Below are 20,353 nucleotides of genomic sequence, written 5' to 3'. Positions count from 1 at the left end.
CCAATCACGGCCGGTTGTGATACAGCCTGGATTCGATCCACGGTGTCTGTAGTGACGCCTTAAGCACTAAGATGCAATGCCTTAGACCGCTGCGCTACTCGGCAAAAACTGTACAATGTGTCTAGAATTGCAGGATATTAGCTTTCAAGTTGGAACAACAAACAATCTCTCTGCCCCATGATAAAATGCATTGAACTGCAGGAAATTAGCTAGAAAATCTGCTAAATGTTCTCTCCGATGCCAGTAAGTGGGCCTTTAAAATGTTCCATCACAAGGCATGAGACTTGGTTCGTCCAGCCATGTACAACACTGGAGTTGTGTTCTGATTATCAGGGGGGTCCCTTACAAATTTGCAGTCACAAAAGGGTTCCACGGCCCCAAAAAGTTTGAGAACCCGTTATGCCGAGATGCAGGCTGAACAGATATCAACATTATTTTGTCCCCATGTCAATAGATTTTGTAAACAGCAGGGGAAACACAGAGGTTGATTAGGGGGATAGCGATAATGGACTGGAGACTGGCCTGTAGGACTTCCATCATGTGGAACCTAAGTCACAGCCTTGCTGGCATGAACAACATGTTTTTGAGTGGGTGTATGATGGGGTGTTATTCTATGTATGTTGTGTCAATTGATAGTATGTATTTATGTGGAATCAGCATCACTCTTTAATTGTCCAAGTCAAATTTCCCCTCTGGGACAATGAAGTATATCAAATCAAATTATATGCAAGATGAGAGAGCAACTTACATCTTAGATGCAAGGGCATAGTACAAAATGATGTGGCTAGTAGCACCAGTGGCTAATAGCCTGGCATAAAACCATCGCATTTCAGTCAACAGTAGCATTGTATAATAGCCTCAGTGGCTAAAAAGGCCAACCTAAGGACTATACTGATTCTGAGTGATGTAAAGGCCTACATCATTACAGAAGTTGGTCGATACAAAACTGATACATAAACTTTCAGTTGAACATTGAGAATAGTTAGACATCTACTTTGTCATGTTTTCTCATAATTTTGCATTTTCAGTTCATTTGCTTTATTCTGTTTCCTGTGTCCTGTGTTCCTGTGATGGAAAACACCTGTAGCCTATACTACGCCCTAGTTTATGCTGTGTGATCAATGAAGCAGGTTACTCATGTTACTGTATATTTGAAAGCAAAGCTATGTAAGGATATGGCATCCGGCTTGGTTTCTCCTGCATCTTCATTCATTCATACAAAAAAAAGGGAGTGGTCAAAAAACAAGCAATAGTGTCTATTCATTTTATTGACAATAGCCTATAAAAGTGTTTATTCTTTACAACTTTCTTTATGACACAATATTACAGTGCATGATGAAGAGTCAATTAGTGCATAATGTAGCCCTTTTTCTTTTACACATGATGTGATCTTCAATATACAACAAATAGCCTACACGATATAGGCAAATACCATGTATACAGATTAGTACATTTTTGTTATTTAGCAGACGCTCCCATCCAGAGCGATTTAGCGTTTGCTAAATTAAGTCACTTGCTCAAGTGAACAGACATATTTTTCCCCCTAGTCAGCTCGGGGATTCAAACCTGCGATCTTTCAGTTACTGCCCCAACGCTCTACCTGCTGCCCTACCAAGTATTAGTATAGTATAGAGTGGATATAACTACATAGTAATACCTGTCAATATGACCTAATACTTTAGTAATAGCCTACTATAAACATCAACTAGGGTGTTCTTCAAATGTGCAAAACAAATTAAACAACTCATCAAATCCGTAGTGACCTGTATAAATCAAACCCCATTGCGCACAGACGTCAGTTCGACGTCTAGTTCTAAATTGCACAATTCAACAAACAAAAAATATCACAATGTCATTGGATTCAGGTTAAAAAAGAGACAGAGTGCCCATTCGTTGATGACTTTTTACAAATCCAATCCACGCTCATTCAACGTCATCACATAGATTTTTCGGGGGTTGAAATGACGTGGAACCAGCGCTGATTCAGCCAGTTTCTGCACAATGGGAGTGGGTCACCAACTAGTGAAACTGAAAGCGAACCATGATGAAAGGCTCAATAATGTTTTGTAAAAATCTGTGTACACATTGTACAGTGCAAGCAGTCATTTACAAACGAAAACATAACATAAGCCAAGCCTGTTCGTGTTAATTCTACTCCACATGACGTCCTCATCATGATTCAACGCGTTTGGTACTCCCTGAACCTCTCGAATGGGTTGAAGACATCCGTATGTCAGTACTGCTGTCCAACTGTAAATCATCTGCAGGATCCGCGTCTTGGACATACATGAGACCACCAAATGAATCCACCATTCCCATCAGCGCGGCGAGGACAGTGAACGCTGTCCCGATAAAAAACATCTTCAAGACGTCTGTCATCATAGCTTCTCCAGTTAAATGGACGTGGTCTTGGGTTGAACAACCACAGCGTCACCTTAACAAACAGAAATTATATTAATTACATGTGTTTTGTTGTTTGTACTCTTTTCCATGTATTTTCCTAAACGTATAATAAATTATTATTACATAACCGGGAACGCAACCACACATTAACCGCGTGGTGGGAAAGTAGACTACCAAACGGAACGCTGCCAGAAACTGTTGAGTACTTACAATATGTCTGACGATTTTAAACTTCAACTTGTGCAGAGTAGTAGAACTCTCGCCCCAAGATTGGCGTGGAAGACAGACTTTCCTTGCTAATGACGACACGGGATTTAGATATTCCTCAAGTTTTCTTTAAAACGCTTTGAAAACAGTCGAGGGAAATAAGTTACCCCCCTCTTGATATCACACGGCAATGTCGCAATGTCATGATGCATCATCAAATCGTTGGGAATTTCCAATTCTTGATACATAGGCCTGCTAATGATTTAATGTTAGTCTCTTTCACAGATAACTCACGCAAGATGGCAGAAAAGGCTACTGAAGTCTGATTGTTATCATCTATGCATAGTCACTTTAATAACTACCTACCTGTGTGATAAGACAAGTGCTCTACATATTTTATATTTAGCCTATTCCCATCCCGTCAATAAATAAAATGACATAGCAGTTAAGGATATAACCACCCTAGACTGTAGTTGTTTGACAATCCACTCAATAAGTAGCTCTGGGAAGTTAGGAGTTGTTGCACAATGCATTCTAACCCACAGTTCTGAGACACATTTTGCTTTAGGCTATTTTCTGTGTGCGTCAAAGAGAGTGATTACACATACATTAATAGGTTCAGCTTCATACTCTGTGGTTTACTTGTACAGTACTATTAATTAACATAAACCCACACCCTCCTCTACCCCTTGAGTGACCTTTTGGCTTTCATATATAATCAGACCGATGTACACTGAAAAGGGAACTTCCACATTAGGCTGATGATTTGGGTACTAGTTTCACCCAGCAAATTTCACATTTTAAGCTTCAGCTTTCTGTAGAATCAGTGAATCAACCAATGAGTCAGTATTGTTGTAGGCCTATTGTGGCCTGTCTCCTGCTATTTGCGATCAGTCAGTCATACACTCTCATGTTTCCCCAAGGACTTGACATTGACCACAGGAAGCAAATGGATGGAAATTCACTGAGATGCTAAAGGCACTCTGGGTAAAAGTTAACAAAGGATGGGACTTACTGGTTAAATAAAAGGTTAAATAAACAAATAATATTCTGAATAATAGCATATCAATTATTTGACTTGGCTTTTTTAAGGTCCCTCTTCAGGTCCATTTTTAAATTGGTGACATTGTTTTGTTTCTGGTTGATTCAAGGTTGTTTCCATGTAATTTAAACAACAAAACATTTAAATTGCTGATGTTGAATCAATGTGGAAAAGTGATTGGATTTGCAAAAAGTAATCAAAATAAAATAAGTTTTCCCTTTTTTTCAACCTGTCCAATGACATGGTGACATTTTTTGTTGATTTCAAGTTGAATTCACGTTAGTTCACAACTCAACCAAATGTAAATAAAAACTAGATGTTGAAATGACGTGCCCCTGTCTATCCGTAAAAAAATGAATACAAATTGTGCTGTCTGGTTTGCTTAATATAAGGAATTAGACTTTAGACTTTTAAGTAGTATTTTACTGGGTTACTTTCAGTTTTACTTGAGTCATTTCCTATTAAGGTATCTTTAATTTGATATTTTATTCAAGTATGACAATTGGGTACTTTTTCCACGACTGGGCAATCCCCACCAGACACAATATAATGCAGATGACACAACAGTGGCCTGATCACCGACAACAATGAAACAGCCTATAGAGAGGAGGTCAGAGACATGGTCGTGTGGTGCCATGACAACAACCTCTCCCTCAACGTGATCAAGACAAAGGAGATGATTGTGGACAACAGGAAAAAGAGGACCAAGCACGCCCCCATTCTCAATGACGGGGCTGTAGTAGAGCAGGTTGATAGCTTCAAGGTCTTGGTGTCCACATCACCAACAAATTAACAAGCACACCAAGACAGTCGTGAAGAGGGCATGACAAAACCTATTCCCCCTCAGGAGACTGAAAAGATTTAGCATGGGTCCTCAGATCCTCTAAAGGTTCTACAGCTGCACCATCGTGAGCATCACTGCCTGCTATATCAACTGTACGGCCCAGTACATCACCGAGGCAAAGCTTCCTGCCATCCAGGACATCTATACCAGGCGGTGTCAGAGGAAGGCCCTAAAAATTGTCAAAGACCCCAGCCACCCTAGTCATAGACTGTTCTCTCTGCTACCGGTACCAGAGAGCCAAGTCTAGGTCCAAGAGGCTTCTAAACAGCTTCTACCCCTAATCCATAAGACTCCTGAACATCTAATCAAATGGCCACCCAGACTATTTGCATTGTCGCCCCCCCCCCCCCCCCCCCCCCCCTCTTTACACCTCTGCTACTCTCTGTTGTTATCATCTATGCAAAGTCACTTTAATAACTCTAACTACATGTACATATTACCTCAACTAACCGGTGCCCCCACACATTGACTACCCTGTATATATTCTCACTATTGTTATTTTCATGCTGCTCTTTAATTTCTTGTTACTTTTTCTTATTCTTATTTTTTTTCTTTAAACAGTATTGTTGGTTCGGGGCTCGTAAGTAAGCTTTTCACTGTAAGGTCTACTACCTGTTGTATTTGGAGCGCATGTGACAAAAAAAAAAAAAAAAAAAAAAATGATTTCGATTTGACTGGGGAATGCCCAATGATTAGTAGCTTGTCCTCAGAAGGAATGTGTGGAGGAAATCACAGGGGAAATTGCATTAAAAGTCCATGACCACTAGATGGCGATGATTAACAGTATAACACCATGGCACCAACCTGGGCCCGTTTTATAAGCGTCTCAGTGTATTAGGGAAAGGGGAATACCTAGTCAGCTGTACAACTGAACGCATTCAACCGAAGTGTGTCTTCTGCATTAAACCAACCCCTCTGAATGAGAGAGGTTCGGGGGCTTCCTTAATCGACATCCATAGGAGTGCTGGTGTAGGATCAGGTTCCTCTATCCATGTAATCTTATTCATTGTGATCTAAAAGTCTAAACTGATCCTAAATCAGCACTCCTACTCTGAGACACTTGAAACAGGGGGCTCTTATACACCTACCTGTGCCATCTGGTAGCGAGTGTCAAGATGTGAAATGCAGTGCAACATCAGACCAGGGTCTATATTTAACAATGCCTCAGAGTACGAATGATGATCAAGTATCACTTTTGTCTTTCAGATCACAGTGGATCAGCTTATTATGGACAGGGGTAGAGGACCTGCCCCTAGATCCACACTCCAGCTCTGAGACTCTTGATAAATACTGGCACAGGGGTGTCAAAGTCATTTTTACTCAGATGACTATATTTCTGTTCCAGCTAATGCCATTAGGGGAATAAAGATGCACATTGGGGTAAAACGATGACAACCTAATGTCTGTGCGGTACAAAATAACCCACTGTAACACAATATACATTAACGCAGTAACTCAATGAAAAATAAAATCCCCAACAACACATTTTAAATACTGTATTCAATGAGGCTATATTGCAGGGGAGGTTGGTGGGAGGAACGGGCTGGAATGGAGTCAAACTTGTGGTTTCCATATATTTGATGTTTTTGATACTGTTCCATTTATTCTATTCCAGCCATTACAATGAGCCCATCCTCCTATATCTCCTCCCACCAGCTGTCACGCACTGACCTTAGAGAGACTTTTTATTTCTCTATTTGGTTAGGTCAGGGTGTGATGTGGGGTGGGCATTTTAGGTTTCTTTATTTCTATGTTTTGGCCAGGTATGGTTCTCAATCAGGGACAGCTGTCTATCATTGTCTGATTGGGAATCATACTTAGGTAGCCCTTTTTCCCTCCTTTCAGTGTGGGTAGTTAACTTTGTTTGAGGCACTTAGCACTGTTGAGCTTCATGGTCTTGTTGGCGACATTTATCTTAAATAAAAATAAATGTACGCTCACCACACTGCACCTTGGTCCTCTTCTTCAGATGCCCGTGACACCAGCCTCCTCTGGTGGAGAGATGATGGCCACAAGATGGTGGGCCATATTCAATACCCAACATTAGACAAATCATGGTCAAAGCCGCAAACATGAGGCTCAAGCAGTGAGTGTTTGGACAAAATGTTTGCGCCTCATGGCGATCCAGCGTACCAGTACTTGCATTGAGTTTAAAATTGGAGGGCTGCACCTCTGTGTACTTTTGCTACACAACGTCATTTTGCTTATCTACTTGTAGTTCTTGCATTGCATGCATATGTAAATTGGGCTTTGAGAGATGTGAAGTCCAACAAATAGGATTATGTCTAGAATAAAAGAGAAGAAAGTGAATTTGACAAAGTAGCCTAGTGTTGGCCTAGGGAGTGTTCTGTGAAGAGAGAGCACTGTTCTAACAAAGTGGCTGAATGTGACATGAGTTAGGCAGGGGGACTCTGTATTCAGGTCATCTGATGGAGGATGTCCTCAGTCTACACACACACACACAGGGCTCTGTTGTCAGGCTCGGTCATCGCTGGGTTGAGGAGTCTTGTGCCCGACGTTTGTCTTAGTTCTGCTCAATGAGTGTCCACACAAAGACTGGTCTCATACATTGAGTATACAAAACATTAAGAACACCCGCTCTTTCCATGACATAGACTGACCAGGTGAATCCAGGTGAAAACGATGATCCCTTATTGATGTCACTATACTACTTCAATCAGTCTAGATGAATGGGACAAGACAGGTCAAATCAGGTCAATTGAGACAATTGAGACATGTATTGTGTGTGTGGCATTCAGAGGGTGAATGGGCAAAACAAAAGATTTCAGTGCCTTTAAACGGGGTATGGTAGTAGGTGCCAGGTGCACCGGTTTGTGTCAAGAACTGCAATGCTGCTGGGTTTTTCACACTCAACAGTTTCTTGTGTGTATCAAGAATGGTCCACCACCTAAAGGACACCCAGCCAACTTGACACAACTGTGGGAAGCATTTGAGTCAACATGGGCCAGCATCCATGTAGAATGCTTTCCACACCTTGTAGAGTCCATGCCTGGATGAACTGAGGCTGTTCTGAGGACAAAAGGGATGGTGCAACTCAATATTAGGAAGGTGTTCTTAATGTTTTGTATACTCAGTGTAGAGTGGACGTAACAGTAAATGTAAATCTGGGGCACTCAAATTAGTATGAGATGTTACGTTTGGTATGGTTACATAAGACAGAAGGTTAATAACCTTTTACCGCAGTGGGCTAAATCAGGGTCACACACAGTGACATACACTTTGAAACAAAAGTATACACCTCACACACATGGATATGGGCTTAAGAAAAAGAAGACACCTGTACCATGTCAGATATAGAGTTGACATTTTGAGTTTGCATCCCAATATGACACTTTATATACATCACCGTCACGCCTATTCCCGCTAATCCCCTCTGGCGTTCGACGTCGCCAGTTTATTAACCACCGGTCCTGGCAACCATCATTACGCACACCTGTGCTTCATCATGAGGCACACCTGGACTCCATTACCTCACTTATTACCTCCCCTTTATCTGGCACTCCATTAGGTTCTTTCCCCAGGCAGTATTGTTTCTGTGTTTCATGTCAATACACTATTCCTATGTTGTATAGTTATTTGTTATATTAAACTTACCACCTGCACCTGCTTCTCGACTCCCAGAGTTTGTTTCTACAGCATTAGTGGATTCCGGTGACGTGTTGAACTTTACTGACCAGACTCTTGCCTCCTCTCTTAACATCACCTCATACCTGCTCTCCTCTCCTTTCCATGTTCAAGCCCTCAATAATCGGCCATTAGGTCCCGGGACCATCACACACATCACCGAACCACTCACCCTCACTGTGGAGTCCATCCATCAGGAGAACATTCCCTTCACCACCAGCTCACAAGATCATCCTCGGCCTCCCTTGGTTTCAAAGCCATAATCCCACCATCTCATGGTTGAGGATGAAAATCATGGACTGGGCACCCGAATGCCGAATGGCCTGCTTTCCCATCCCCTTTGGTTCCACGTCAGTTGAGAGTCCTGTGGTTGCCCTTCAGCCCAACATCCCGAAGGTATACCAGGACCTGGGGAAGGTATTTTCCTAAATCTGCTCCACCTGTCTCCCTCCTCATTGCCCCTGGGACTTTGCCATCAACCTGCTTGCAGGCTCTGCGCCCCCACCCAGACGCATCTACCCTCTGTCGGTGGCTGAAACCAAGGCCATGGAGGAGCACATCCATAAGGTGCTCCAACAAGGTTTCATCCACATGTCCACTTCTGCAGGCTTCTTCTTCATGGCCAAGAAGGTTGGAGGGTTACGCCCGTGTATTGATTACAAGAGGACTCAATGACATCACCACCAAGTACCATTACCCTCTCCCATCGGTGCCATCGAACAGCTCCGTGTGGCCCGGTTCTTTACCAAATTGGACCTGTGGAGTGCATACAATCTCATCCGCATCCGGGAGGGGGATGAATGGAAGACAGCTTTTAGCACAATGTCTGGTCACTACGAGTACTTGGTGATGCCATTTGGCTTAGCCAATGCTCCGTCAGTGTTCCAGGCATTCATCAATGAGGTGTTCCGGGATATGCTAAGACGCCATGTGGTTGTGTATATCAACGGCATCCTGGCTACATTGGAGGATCACATCACTCACGTCCAAGTATTCCTGGAACGCCTCCTGGCTAACCACCTGTTTGTCAAGGCTGAGAAGTACCAGTTTCATCAGGAGGCTGTCTCCTTCCTAGACTACCAAATCAGCCTGCAAGGAGTGAAGATGGACGTCAAGAAGGTAGATGCAGTCAGGTTATGGCCAGTCCCAACCACAATAAACGGGTTACAACGTTTTTTGTGGTTTGCGAAGTTCTAACGCCGTTTCCTCAGGAGCTTTAGCTCCATCGTCGCTCCTCTCTCCTCAAGGGTGGTCCCCAAAGGTTGGTGTGGAGTCCCGGTGTACTACCCACCGGTCTTCTTTAGCTCCATCTCCATCTCCTCTCTCCCCAAGGGTGGTCCCCAAAGGTTGGTGTGGAGTCCCGGTGTACTACCCACCGGTCTTCTTTAGCTCCATCTCCATCTCCTCTCTCCTCAAGGGTGGTCCCCAAAGGTTGGTGTGGAGTCCCGGTGTACTACCCACCGGTCTTCTTTAGCTCCATCGCCGCTCCTCTCTCCTCAAGGGTGGTCCCCAAAGGTTGGTGTGGAGTCCCGGTGTACTACCCACCGGTCTTCTTTAGCTCCATCTCCATCTCTTCTCTCCTCAAGGGTGGTCCCCAAAGGTTGGTGTGGAGTCCCGGTGTACTACCCACCGGTCTTCTTTAGCTCCATCGCCGCTCCTCTCTCCTCAAGGGTGGTCCCCAAAGGTTGGTGTGGAGTCCCGGTGTACTACCCACCGGTCTTCTTTAGCTCCATCGCCGCTCCTCTCTCCTCAAGGGTGGTCCCCAAAGGTTGGTGTGGAGTCCCGGTGTACTACCCACCGGCCTTCTTTAGCTCCATCTCCATCTCCTCTCTCCTCAAGGGTGGTCCCCAAAGGTTGGTGTGGAGTCCCGGTGTACTACCCACCGGTCTTCTTTAGCTCCATCGCCGCTCCTCTCTCCTCAAGGGTGGTCCCCAAAGGTTGGTGTGGAGTCCCGGTGTACTACCCACCGGTCCTGGCAACCATCATTACGCGCACCTGTGCTTCATCATGAGGCACACCTGGACTCCATTACCTCATTTATTACCTCCCCTCTATCTGGCACTCCATTAGGTTCTTTCCCCAGGCAGTATTGCTTGTGTTTCATGTCAAGATGCTACTCCTGTGTTGTATCTGCTTCTCGACTGCCAGCGTCTACATTACAATCACAGAAGACTGAAATATAACAAAACTGTTTGACATAGAAAACACTGGATTTTTGTTGTAATTAAAAAATAATAATAATAATGAATTATAATTAATAACATTCCACCCATGAGACCAAAGAGGGTGCTTTTGATCACTGACTGCAGGAAAGGGGTACGGCCAACACCACCTTTCCACATTTGCACATGAGACCCATTATCATTATGGTAATCCAGTGCATGCATGGGGGGGGGGGGGGGGGGGGTAAACAACACAGAGGAGCACATCTGAACTTGAATTGACACACATATCACATAGATAGCAGTATGTGATTACCACAAAAGTTTAGAGTAACAAGCGTGCTGATCTCACGCTAGGCTTCGGCTCCAGTGTTAACCTAGCTGTGAAAAGAGGGTTCCATGGAGAGGTTGACTGGGGGGGGGGGGGGGGGGTTGACAGCACGGACGAGGATGGGGCGTTGCTATGCTCTCCATGGGCAGCATAAGAGGATTTTCCGTCCTCGAGTCTGAGCAACTGTCACAAACACTCAGTCACCTGTTCCTGACCCCTTTCAGACACCAGGTCTCGAGTGGGAGAAAGGGGTGATGGGGAGATACCTCTTTCTCAGTGGTACCTATTTCTTTCCCTTTCTCTTTCTCAGCCTCTTCCTCTGACATTGTTTTTTAAAAATGAAGAGAAGAGCCCATTTAAGAGATGTTTTCCCCATTGCAACTTTCTGTCAACATATACAGTGCATTCAGAAAGTATTAAGACCCCTAGAATTTTTCCACATTTTGTTACGTTACAGCCTTATTCTAAATGGATTAAATCATTTTTTCCCTAATCAATCTACACACAATACCCCATAATGTCAAAGCGAAAACAGGTTTTAGAAATGTTTGTAAATTTATAAAGAATAAAAAACAGAAATACCTTATCTACATAAGTATTCATACCCTTTGCTATAAGACTCAATATTGAGCTCAGGTGCATCATTTTTCCATTGATAATCCTTGAGATGTTTCTACAACTTGATTGGAGTCCACCTGTGGTATATTAAATAGATTGGACATGATCTGGACAGGCACACACCTGTATATATAAGGTCTCACAGTTGACAGGGCATATCAGAGCAAATACCAAGCCATGAAATCGAAGGAATTGTCCGCAGAGCTCCGAGACAGGATTGTGTCAAGGCACAGATCTGGGGGAGGATAGCAAAAAATGGCTGCAGCGTTGAAGGTCCCCAAGAACACAGTGGCCTTCGTCCTTCTTAAATGGAAGAGGTTTGGAACCACCAAGACTCTTCCTAGAGCTGGCCACCTGGCCAAACTGACCAATTGGGGGAGAAGTGCCTTTGTCAGGGAGATGACCAAGAACCCGATGGTCACTCTGACAGAGCTCCAGAGTTCCTCTGTGGAGATAGGAGAACCTTCCAGAAAGACAACCATCTCTGCAGCACTCCACCAATCAGGCCTTTATGGACAGAAGCCACTCCTCAGTAAAAGGCACATGGAGTTTGCCAAAAGGCACCTAAAGACTCTCAGACCATGAGAAACAAGATTCTCTGGTCTGAAGAAATTAAGATTGAACTCTTTGGCCTGAATGCCAAGCTTCGCGTCTGGAGGAAACCTGGCACCATCCCTACAGTGAAGCATGGTGGTGGCAGCATCATGCTGTGGGGATGTTTTTTAGCGGGAGGGACTGGGTGACTAGTCAGGATCGAGGGAAAAATGAATGCAAAGTACAGAGAGATCCTTGATGAAAACCTGCTCCAGACCGCAGACTGAGGCGAAGGTTTACCTTCCAACAGGACAATGACCCTAAGCACATAGCCAAGACAACACAGGAGTAGCTTCGGGACAAGTCTCTGAATTTCCTTGAGTGGCCCAGCCAGAGCCCAGACTTGAACCCAATGTAACATCTCTGGAGAGACCTGAAAAAAGCTGTGCAGCGACACTCCCCATCCAACCTGACAGATCTTGAGAGGATCTGCAGAGAAGAATGGGAGAAACTCTCTAAATACAGGTTTGCCAAGCTTGTAGCGTCATACCCAAGAAGACTCGAGGGAGTTTGCTTCAACAAAGTACTGAGTAAAGAGTCTGAATACTTATGTAAATGTGATCATTCCATTTCTATTAGCAAACATTTCTAAAATGCTGTTTTTGCTTTGCAATTATGGGGTATTGTGTGTAGATTGATGAGGGGGAGAAATGTGAATCCATTTCAGAATAAGGCTGTAACGTAATAAAATGTGGAAAAAGTCAAGGGGTCTGAATATTTTCTGAATGCACGGTATAGGCCTACTATACAGTATTCATTATGTGGGGCCCATGCCGGAATTGAACCCACTACCTTGGTTGTTGCTATAGCTAGCTCCATGCTCCAGTCAAATGAGGCTTTAACATACTATTTTGTAAGCTTGTAAAACACTGTCTGGAAGATGTTAAGAGTGCAGGCCTCAAACTGTCCTATATAAAGGTACATCCATCCACACACAGTTTTTGGGAGCAGAATGGTTTGTACTGTGCATATACTGTAGATTGTACTGAACATTTGAGGCGTATTTCAGGAGCTATGTAAGAAGCTGTCACCCTTGTGTTAGCTACACTCTCTCCTGTGGTGCAGTGTGAGCACTGTTTGTACCTCCCTGAACCTGTCTGTGCCCAAGGCAAGCCAGGCATCCTCCTCAAGGCCATACTTTGGTACTATCTCAAGCAGTTTGTGGAATTCTTTTATATTACTGTGGGTTTGTCCCACGGCCACACACACACACACACATTTGCAACAGTGCTAGTCTGTTTGGAGTATGTTTAAGTGCCCTCTCTGCCTCCTGCATGTATCTCCTGCCCACTGTATTCTAATTCCCCAATCCTCTTTGTGAAAGCGACGTGTGCCACTGACAGGAAACAGGGGTAAGCTGTACGCAGAGAGATTCATAGAGCAGCACTCGACTGGACAAAAACACACTGAGTATCCCATTCTGCTTCTCCTCTATCCCTGCAGGCATTCTCTTTCTTTCTTTCTTTCCACCTCTCCCTCCCTCTATTAGTCTGGACCCTTTCTCTCTGCCATCTCACTCCTCCCATTCCCACCACAATCTCCTTTCAGGTCAGTGAGCATTAGTTCTCCCACAGGGGCAAGGGGAACGTTGGGACGGCAACGACTCCACGACGACAAGCCTCTCCGGCATCATTTCCACGACGACGCCATCTCGGCAGGAGCATTACCACGGTGACACCCTTTCCTGACACGCCTAGCGGACACTGTGGGTTGGTTTGCAGGTGCACCCTGCGCAGAGACGGGGGAGGGAGGGACATAACTATCTTCTTTCTGTCTCTCTATCTCTCTCTCTCTCTCTCTCTCTCATATCTCTCTGAGTATTTTTGTATCTGACCTGGGATTCGACAACAAAGTTGACGGTAAAGACAACACTGGAGCTATGAGACCAAGATAAGAATGTGTTGAACCAGAGAACGTGTTATGTCTCTCACAAGTAGCTCTGTTTTTCCAACTCAGGTCCTCAGCGACTTTGACTCGTCTGGTTGGTTGGCTGAGATCGTTCTAATTCGTTCTGTTCTGTGGGAATTGTTTTGAGCTGGTAGGTCGGTTCAGGAACACCCAGTCCCTACGTGACTTGAGTCCACTTGAGGGACGTCACCGACAGAAGGGTCAGAGGGCGACGGTGAGGTCACCGACCAGAGTGAGAAACTGGAGCAAGAGAGCTTGGCAATTGGACCCAACATGGAGGGGTACGGCTACGAACACTTTGGGGTGGATGGAGAGCGGGACAGCCACCAGATGGACTACCGGAGGATCGTAGGGGACACAGAGCTACCCCGTCCCAGCTCCAACCCCTCACCCCAAGACGCGGAGCACCTCTTCCGCCTCAGCCCCCATGGGCATGGGCATGGGCACGGGCATGAGACTGCCGCACAGCGATACAGCGCCACCCGCATCCAAGCTGGCTTTGGCCCCGAGAGGTGAGTCGGGCAAAGCAAGATTATGGTTAAAGCTGTACTAGAGTATTACTTAGTGAAATAAACTGGCATCCATTTGAAAAGAACAACATATTAGTGAAGGGCCAGGCAAAAAATATTTTTAGATAATTGCTGAAATGTAGAATAGTTTACTAGCGTAGCAACTCTGGAGCTGACTCATGTTGAAATCCAACCTGAGTTAGAGTTGCACCTTAGGGCACCTAATTGGGGAGGACGGGCTCATGGTATTGGCTTGAGCCAATGGTATCAAATATATCAAACACATGGTTTTAATGTGTCTAATGCCATTCCATTTACTCCCTTCCAGCCATTATTATGAGCTGTCCTGCCCTCAGCACCTTCCTGTGAGTTTCACCCCGTTTTGCCCTCGGAACAGTCTCAATTGGTCGGGGCATGGACAAGGTGTCGAAAGCGTTCCAAAGGGAAGCTGGCCCATGTTGACTCCAATGCTTCCCACAGTCAAGTTGGTTGGATGTCCTTTGTGTGGTGGACCATTCTTGATACACACGGGAAACTGTTGAGCATGAAAAACCCAGCAGCGTTGCACTTCTTGAGACACTCAAACCGGTGGCCTCGCACCTACTAGCATACCCTGTTCAAAAGTACTTAAATATTTTGTCGTGCCCATTCACCCTCTGAATGGCACACACACACAATCAATGTCTTAATGCTTAGAAATCCTTTTTAACCTGTCTCCTCCCATTCAACTACACTGATTGAAGTGGATGTAATAAGTGACATCAATAAGGGATCATAGCTTTCACCTGGATTCACCTGGTCAGCCCGTCGTGGAAAGAGCAGGTGTTTCTAATTTGTTGTACACTCAGTGTATATTTGACTAATGAGCATTCAAGCTGTAGCATTAGTTCCTCCCACTTCTTTTGACTACTTTTCATTACTCTGCTTTCACCATGGTTACAATATGTAAATACAGCCCATTGAGTAGTATCAGTTTACACTGCCACATAGCCCTGTGTTTAGCCTGGCTTGTAAATAACCTTGAAGTTAAATCTCCTTGTTAGCCCATAATGAAGCTCTAGGACGCCTGTGTCTTATATGGTTTATGGCAAGTCATTCTGAGGGCGGCCCCTAAACACATTGAAAAGCTATGATTCAGTGGCGTACTCTGATGCCAAAACAACAGAAACTGCTTCAAGGCTATTTTTGGAGTGGCAGGTCCCCCTTATGCCTTGCAGCTAGGGCAGCAGGTGGAGAGCTTAATGGGATCGGGTTTGAATCAATGCTTGAAATAGCCACCGGTGTGCATAGAGGAATCTCTTAGCCATATTGTGGGTGACCCACATTTAAAGCAATGAACTCATGCACAGACACAGTACCCGCCAGATCACCTTGGTACTTGTCAAGGCTGGGAAGGCCCCCTGTGCTTTGCTTAGTACTGGAAGAGGGGCTCCTGGAATAGTGCCACACAGGGAGTAGGCCAAGGGACAATATACAGTGGGGCAAAAAAGTATTTAGTCAGCCACCAATTGTGCAAGTTCTCCCACTTAAAAAGATGAGAGTGGCCTGTAATTTTCATCATAGGTACACTTCAACTATGACAGACAAAATGAGAAAAAATCCAGAAAATCACATTGTAGGATTTTTAATGAATTTATTAGCAAATGATGGTGGAAAATAAGTATTTGGTCAATAACAAAAGTTTATCTCAATACTTTGTTATATACCCTTTATTGGCAATGACAGAGGTCAAACATTTTCTGTAAGTCTTCACAAGGTTTTCACACACTGGTGCTGGTATTTTGGCCCATTCCTCCATGCAGATCTCCTCTAGAGCAGTGATGTTTTGGGGCTGTTCAAGGACTTTCAATTCCCTCCAAAGATTTTCTATGGGGTTGAGATCTGGAGACTGGCTAGGCCACTCCAGGACCTTGAAATTCTTCTTACGAAGCCAGTCCTTCGTTGCCCGGGCGGTGTGTTTGGGATCATTGTCATTCTGAAAGACCCAGCCGCGTTTCATCTTCAATGCCCTTGCTGATGGAAGGAGGTTTTCACTCAAAATCTCATGATACACGGCCTCATTCATTCTTTCCTTTACACGGATCAGTCGTCCTGGTCCCTTTGCAGAAAAACAGCCCTAAAGCATGATGTTTCCACCCCCATGCTTCACAGTAGGTATGGTGTTCTTTGGATGCAACTCAGCATTCTTTGTCCTCCAAACACGACGAGTTGAGTTTTTACCAAAAAGTTATATTTTGGTTTCATCTGACCATATGACATTCTCCCAATCTTCTTCTGGATCATCCAAATGCTCTCTAGCAAACTTCAGACGGGCCTAAGCATGTACTGGCTTAAGCAGGGGGACACGTCTGGCACTGCAGGATTTGAGTCCCTGGCGGCGTAGTGTGTTACTGATGGTAGGCTTTGTTACTTTGGTCCCAGCTCTCTGCAGGTCATTCACTAGGTCCCCCCGTGTGGTTCTGGGATTTTTGCTCACCGTTCTTGTGATCATTTTGACCCCACGGGGTGAGATCGAGGGAGATTATCAGTGGTTTTGTATGTCTTCCATTTCCTAATAATTGCTCCCACAGTTGATTTCTTCAAACCAAGCTGCTTACCTATTGCAGATTCAGTCTTCCCAGTCTGGTGCAGGTCTACAATTTTGTTTCTGGTGTCCTTTGACAGCTCTTTGGTCTTGGCCATAGTGGAGTTTGGAGTGTGACTGTTTGAGGTTGTGGACAGGTGTCTTTTATACTGATAACAAGTTCTAACAGGTGCCATTAATACAGGTAACGAGTGCAGGACAGAGGAGCCTCTTAAAGAAGAAGTTACAGGTCTGTGAGAGCCAGAAATCTTGCTTGTTTGTAGGTGACCAAATACTTATTTCCCACCATAATTTGCAAATAAATTCATAAAAAATCACAATGTGATTTTCTGGATTTTTTTTCTCATTTTGTCTGTCATAGTTGAAGTGTACCTATGATGAAAATTACAGGCCTCTCTCAACTTTTTAAGTGGGAGAACTTGCATAATTGGTGGCTGACTAAATACTTTTTTGCCCCACTGTACATCCATTCCCATGATAAATGTACTTGGGGCGAATTCTGTTTTAAGTTAATGCAGGGTGGATCACTAGTCACCATTACAAATGCATTTGGTTTTATTTGCTCTGAATATCTGTGTGTTGGTTGAGTGCACACAGCTACAGCAGTACCACACAATTTCATGCACAGGATCAAGAGTGCATGGGTTAGAATTCCACACTCTCCAGGAAACGATGGTGAGAAGGAAGAACAAAACTTGCTTTATTGCGACATTGCTTGCGTGATGGTAGGTTGCAATTGTCTCAGTGAACACTGTCAGCCACTGATGGTATTGACAGCAATGTGCTGTCCATCCTTCTTTTACAAAAGTGTGTGCTTGTGAGGGAGGTCTACTTCATCTGCCTGTGTATGTCTGTGTACATGTGTGTGTCTGTGCTCCTCTTCCCAACCCTGAACCATCACAGACATGGGAGAGTGTGGAACTGTTCGGTACGCAATGCTTGTGGATTCACAGGTCAACATACAGTACAATAGGCCAAGCCTAAAAAATTCAGTCTGATTCTCCCAAATCCGTCAGCTTGAATGCCAATGGTCTATTGACTTTTGTGCTTTTATTATCTGAATGGTCTCGACAGATGATAAAGGACGGGGCCATTCTCTCTTTCTGTTTTAAACAGTCTGTCCTGCATTTGAAAGTGAAAGTCATAGGCCATGATATATAAGATAAGAAGGAGAAAATGAGGTCAAATTCCATCAACCTGTAGCCTCATCTACTGTAAATGTGTAAAATGTGATCTAGGCTATTTAAGGAGGTATGTAGCCTGGCTGGCTCTACTGGTCAGTTGAGGTCAATCTAGACTAGAAAATGCCACTGTCATCCGTATAATTGGTTACTAGTAACTGGTTGCATGTGACTTGTAAATCTGACAGTGGTGCTGTTCAGTTAATACCACCAAACGTTGCACCTCACTGAACCATCTGAGAATAGTTGATTTGTGGGTTTTGTCAAAATACAAAAGTCACTTTCGATTGATAAGTAGATAAGCATTATAAAAGTTGATTTCTACACATTTTAATGATTTAAGATTCTTGTTGATCCTGATAATAGAAGCCCAAGGCCTAATATTCCAAAAACGGATGGTAGGAGAGCCTGCTGTTTATGTGGTTATATGTGGGTTATAAAATGATAATATGTGGACATTGGCACTGCCAGACTATAGTGCCAATTTCCCTGTAGAATAAATGCATGATTTTCTCCTCCAAAAGATGTATGGTCTGCACTCTGCAGTGCAGATAATAGGTATATTACATAAATTACAAGGACATCATCTCACTAACCTGTAAAGTCTGTGATTGAGTTGAGACGTTTACCCTCACGTTTCCAAATTCAATGAGTGCCCCACGTGGGAGGAGAGGGGATGTGACGCTTCCATTTTCGACGCTTCAGCGAACATATTCTTCTTCATAACGCGAATACACTGTAGCAGCGACAGGCAATCAAATTTGGACCAGCCTCGCATCATCACTTGAGTTTGTAGTAGGGGAATTCATTGTGGGTTGGTTACCTCCACAATAGAGAAAGCACACATTGTTTCCGCTCATTTTGGACTTGCTAGCTAGCTACAGCTGGAAAGTTCGCATTTCCGAACACCTTCAACGTGGTCAGCTTCAAGAGGTAGAAAACGGGCTGGAATTGATTTTTTTGTCACATTTTCTTAACGTAACTGTAAGTAAGACTAAGAACGTGGTGAGGTGGCTAATTGCATAGAATACAGAGCATCTTCAGCAATGAGTTGAAACATGTTAGTTAGCTTGCTAGCCGGCTACCGCTAGCTGACACATGCTCCTGCTGAATAACGCACTGATCATTTTGACCTGCGTGGCAAGAAAATAGATGGCTAATTTATAGTGCAGCTTTGGTGATAAAATACATTGCAAACGATATGTTAAATACATAATATGATGGATGGAAATCTATAAATACTTAGGCTGTGGACAGTTGGCTAGATTCGTCATTAATCGTTAATATAGCCATGTTTTGTTCTCCCTGCATGCATTTTGTGCTCAAGGCATTGTAACCATTGTTAGGTGCTCAGCTGTACAGTAGCCGGTTAACGTTAGGAAGTGCTAGCTAGCTACGGTATTGACAAGCATTGCTCACGGTTGCCTTTCAGCAGCTATCCAGAACACTGTAGGTAGTCTGGATAAATATGTGCTTGAAGGAAACGTTTTGCTGAACAGATCATTGTTTAACATGACTTATTAGCTCATAGTGTCGCTTGATGGCTGTTTTGTTCGCATGGACAGCCACCACAAGCAATAAAGATGTGCTCTATTTTCCTGGTGTTTATTGTGTATATATACATGAAAAATGTAAAGCAGCGTGTTTTATTTAAACATGTAGCTAACATTAGTGCTTCTGCTATTTTAGGCATGGATATTTACACAACCGTGCGTGCATGAAAGGGTTAATTTCGTGAGGCTTTATTTTGCCAGCATGCCCCCTCTAATAGAAAGGTTTCTTATACATGTTAGTGGGTCATCCACATTTTGAAAACGCATAGTCGTTAGTGCGCAGCGATCTGTGTTTGTGAGGTAGGTTTGGTTTCAGTTTGACTATTAAAAAAAAGTCATGATTTCGGGTTCGATAATAACAACACAATGAAACAGTGAATAAAATGTCCATGATGGTAGTGACTATGATTACTGCTTATCTCTTAACCATTTATTCACATTATTTTACTTCAATACAATATTTCAGTTCTGAATATTACATTTGTTTTATTTGATGACTTTCATTTCAAGTCATCTCATCTCTATAGAACTGCTGTCTGACAAAATCAGACAGTTTACTTCAATGTAAACAAGGCATACTTTTTTGACTGCTGAATAACAACAATCAATTTCAGGTAGAGATACTTTGTGTATGTGGACACACCTTCAAGTTAGTGGATTCGGCTATTTTAGCCACACCCGTTGTTGAGAGGTGTATACAATCGAGCACACAGCCATGCAATCTCAAAAGTTAGTTACATTTCTGCCTTGCTAGAGCTGCCCGGTCATCTGT

General features: G+C 43.8%; 1 protein-coding gene and 1 long non-coding RNA gene across 10 annotated transcripts in view; one reads left to right on the top strand and one right to left on the bottom strand.

Moving 5' to 3' along the window:
• Positions 1–1,250: 1,250 nt before the first annotated feature.
• LOC110499885 (uncharacterized) lies at positions 1,251–3,114 on the bottom strand. The gene is made up of 2 exons (XR_002470035.3): positions 2,614–3,114; positions 1,251–2,434 (listed from the first exon to the last, which is right to left on the bottom strand). It is a non-coding gene; the product is annotated as an uncharacterized LOC110499885 (long non-coding RNA).
• Positions 3,115–13,187: 10,073 nt separating this feature from the next.
• Positions 13,188–20,353, top strand: part of LOC110499883 (inosine-5'-monophosphate dehydrogenase 1b) — a 29,075-nt gene continuing 21,909 nt past the window's right edge. For 2 of the 9 annotated variants that reach the window (XM_090213664.1, XM_090213661.1), the window contains exons 1-2: positions 13,208–13,517; positions 13,889–14,266. In XM_090213664.1, coding sequence (XP_090069790.1) covers positions 14,028–14,266 — 239 coding nt within the window. In that variant the 5' untranslated portion in view covers positions 13,208–13,517; positions 13,889–14,027. Of the gene's footprint in view, positions 14,267–18,532; positions 19,013–20,353 lie in introns of those variants that run through there. The other 7 variants (XM_090213662.1, XM_036957139.2, XM_036957140.2 and 4 more) reach the window with 7 other exon arrangements.

Source organism: Oncorhynchus mykiss, chromosome 21, assembly GCF_057628025.1.
Source record: "Oncorhynchus mykiss isolate SJ-2025 chromosome 21, ASM5762802v1, whole genome shotgun sequence".
Taxonomy (NCBI): domain Eukaryota; kingdom Metazoa; phylum Chordata; class Actinopteri; order Salmoniformes; family Salmonidae; genus Oncorhynchus; species Oncorhynchus mykiss.
This window is presented reverse-complemented; position numbering and strand designations above follow the sequence as displayed.